This window comes from Dendroctonus ponderosae, unplaced genomic scaffold (assembly GCF_020466585.1).
Source record: "Dendroctonus ponderosae isolate FM_Combo_2020 unplaced genomic scaffold, Dpon_F_20191213v2 Dpon_F_20191213_7, whole genome shotgun sequence".
NCBI lineage: Eukaryota > Metazoa > Arthropoda > Insecta > Coleoptera > Curculionidae > Dendroctonus > Dendroctonus ponderosae.
The window spans coordinates 2,453,187-2,455,937 of record NW_026018916.1 but is presented as its reverse complement, the minus strand read 5'-3'; the positions used below and the strand labels follow the sequence as shown (position 1 = coordinate 2,455,937).

Sequence of the window (2,751 nt, the reverse complement as noted above, 5' to 3'; positions counted from 1 at the left end):
CGATGCCAAAACGAATTCTGTGGCTCGAATGGTTCTTGAGAAACTTCGAAAAAAGCAGCGTCATGTTCAAGTAGATTTTGCAACTCAAAAAAAAACCACGCAAACCTAAAACTTCTTGAATTCAAGCATTTTTTGAGAAAACTGCCTTGGTTTACTTTCTAAAAAGGCCATTTAGTTTTGTTTGGAATGATGTACAAATGAGCGTTCTTGCTCATTTTGCTTCCGAGAAACATGCAAAACGGGACGGAAAACATGATATTTTGCAATAATCTTACGCCACCCTTGCACAAAACGACGATAATTTTTCTAATTTTATAGATAACAGAAGACCCCCCCTGACTAAAGCTGGATCCGCCCCTGACTGGTTGCACTTGAGTTGCACAAATCAAAAAAGCGTTTTGATTGGTTGGCAGAACGACAGCGCGCAAAAGAACATTATGCCCAAAATCTCCCCTGGAAGACTTTGGAAAAATGTTCATAAAATGCCCAAAAACGACTTACATTTCCACGCATTTACTGCGACTTTCTTTGCGGAACTTTGGCAAAAATTCCACACTTGATGGCGCAAATTGGATTTTTCCTGTCGCTCCCTCTCTTTCTGCCTGCACTCTTCCGTTCGATGCCTGATGGTGACCCAGGATTTCTTCAGCCAGATCAGCACCCTGCTGCTGGGCAAACGTTTCGGATTTTGGTCATCGGCTTTGGTGTTCAAGCGCGGGATTCCCATCAATCCGTCCTCTTCGTCCTCCTCCTCTTGACCATTCAGCAGACTCAGATGTCCCTCCTTCTTCCGAATATTCGAGTCTGGTTTACTAAATTTGCCGTAAATGGTCGATAGCGAATCTTGAGCTGAAGCCCGAAGCAAATCGGCCCCTTCGCTGAAGTCTGTTGAAGGCAAAATGTCCTGGCTGGCTCTTTTTGTGCGGTTTAGTTCATTTTTTCTGTGCCTAAAAAATTAATGTAGAGTATATAGTAAGGGAGGTGTGGATTTGGATGTTTACTTATCGCCATCAAAATAGTCCTGATCTTTGGAGCCACACGCTGTTGTTATACTGTTGGGCGATATTTTCACTGTGCAAGTGTCGCACATGTTGATGGCTACAGCCGTATTGGGCGGGCCAAACCTTCTACTAGGCCCACCATTACTTGCTCCTGAGCTGTATTAAACAGTTTATCTTTATTCCTTTTTTTATTCCACTCTGTACTAGGCCTGGGTAACTGGGAGGATTTTTTGGAGTTGGCGCAGTGCTGCGCAAATGGCTTGGTGCGCCAACGCAGTTCCGTGGCTGGGAAAATGTTGATGACTTTTTTTAAATTTGTTTTAAGGACCATTTATTAGTAATATTTTTAAAATTTATTCAGAATTTTTCAGTCTTTTACGTTCGTACGACGGAGGACGCACAATAAAACATGCAATACGGGACGGAAAACATGAAATTTTGCAACAATCTTGCGCCACCCTTGCACAAAACGACTATTAACAAAAGACTGTATTTTTCTACATAACCCCCTCCTGACTTAAAAGCTGGATCCGCCCCTGTGCATGGGACTTTACTCGTCAACTCAGAGAGCGGCAACGACTCAATAGCGCAACTCAACACAGTGTTACCCAGACCTACTCTGTACCTGTTTCTGCAAACACATTTGTCGTAGCTTGGAGAAACGCTCTTTCCTGCCGGCTGCTCGGTTTGACACTCGTTGTTATTGCTGCAGCCACATTCGTGCCAGATACCCGACGATTTCTTGCTCTTTTCGTCAGATTTTTGGGAGAGTTGAGCACTGTCCACCATCTTTTTGTACATGCTATTCAGCCGCTTTATTTCATCTTTGTGGTGATTTAACTCGGCCAGAATACCATCAAATTGACGACTGGTATCTCGGCTTTGCATCTGGAAGTGTACTTTGTACAGCAATTTGCACCCTCATCGAACTGTTAGTTGCGGCACCTTAATAAGCATCCGCAAAGACTCAGCTTCTCCGGCTGGAATGCCTCCATTGCTACCAGTCGCATAGGGTATGATGATGGTGTTCCTGCAGGCGCTGTCGCAGTTCCTCTTCTGGCGCCCGCATTTATTGCAAGTGTTCCCTTCCTGATCCCTGGACTTTTTGGCCTTCGCCGGTTGGTCAGAGTCACGTCCGACTTCTGCAGGCGTGACCTCATTAAGCATGAACCTGCTTCCACTGGAAACGCACCTTTTTCTTCGCGAAGCGACACGCCCTTGTCCTGTTGGGGTTTTGGGCCCCAATCTTCTCCAGATGGGGATGAGGAGACTTGCACTCCCACCTCCGAGTCCGTGGAAGTGGGAGTGGAGGTTTTTTCCTCATGGAACCGAATGTGCTCGCTTTTGTCTTTAGTTGTTATGGGAAGGGTTTGCACCGACTGTGGTCTGGCTGCAATCCCCTAAAATCGGCTGCTAAATTGTGTTTTTTGGCTGCAATTTTACGCTGCAGTTTACCTGGCAGTATTCATCACATTGTCTTCGCTTCTTTTTCGACCCAAAGCAGCCAGTAGTTTCCTTTTTGGCCTTTGGGGCGTTCGATCGGGGGGTGCTTGCAACCGAGTCGACTTCTCCCGATGAAACTTTGCCTTTCCTCGTTTGCTTGGCCTCTTCGGATTTTCCTTCTCCTTTTGCTTTATCACCTACGTGTCCCAAAGAAAGACATTAATAAATAGACCAAGCTAGTCATTCATAAATCCCGATTTGTTTGGGTCCAACATTAAATTCTATCGATCGGCGATTTATCAATGAA

At 45.3% G+C, this 2,751-nt stretch overlaps 1 protein-coding gene across 1 annotated transcript in view; it reads right to left on the bottom strand.

Annotated features, from left to right (window-relative positions):
• Positions 1-2,654, bottom strand: part of LOC109539174 — a 4,051-nt gene extending 1,397 nt beyond the window's left edge. Inside the window, exons 1-6 of the mRNA XM_048668113.1 lie at positions 2,457-2,654; positions 2,194-2,401; positions 1,947-2,143; positions 1,627-1,889; positions 1,002-1,157; positions 502-947 (exon numbers count right to left, since the gene is read on the bottom strand). Coding sequence (XP_048524070.1) covers positions 502-947; positions 1,002-1,157; positions 1,627-1,889; positions 1,947-1,958 — 877 coding nt within the window. The 5' untranslated portion in view covers positions 1,959-2,143; positions 2,194-2,401; positions 2,457-2,654. The remainder of the gene's footprint in view (positions 1-501; positions 948-1,001; positions 1,158-1,626; positions 1,890-1,946; positions 2,144-2,193; positions 2,402-2,456) is intronic.
• Positions 2,655-2,751: the final 97 nt, after the last annotated feature.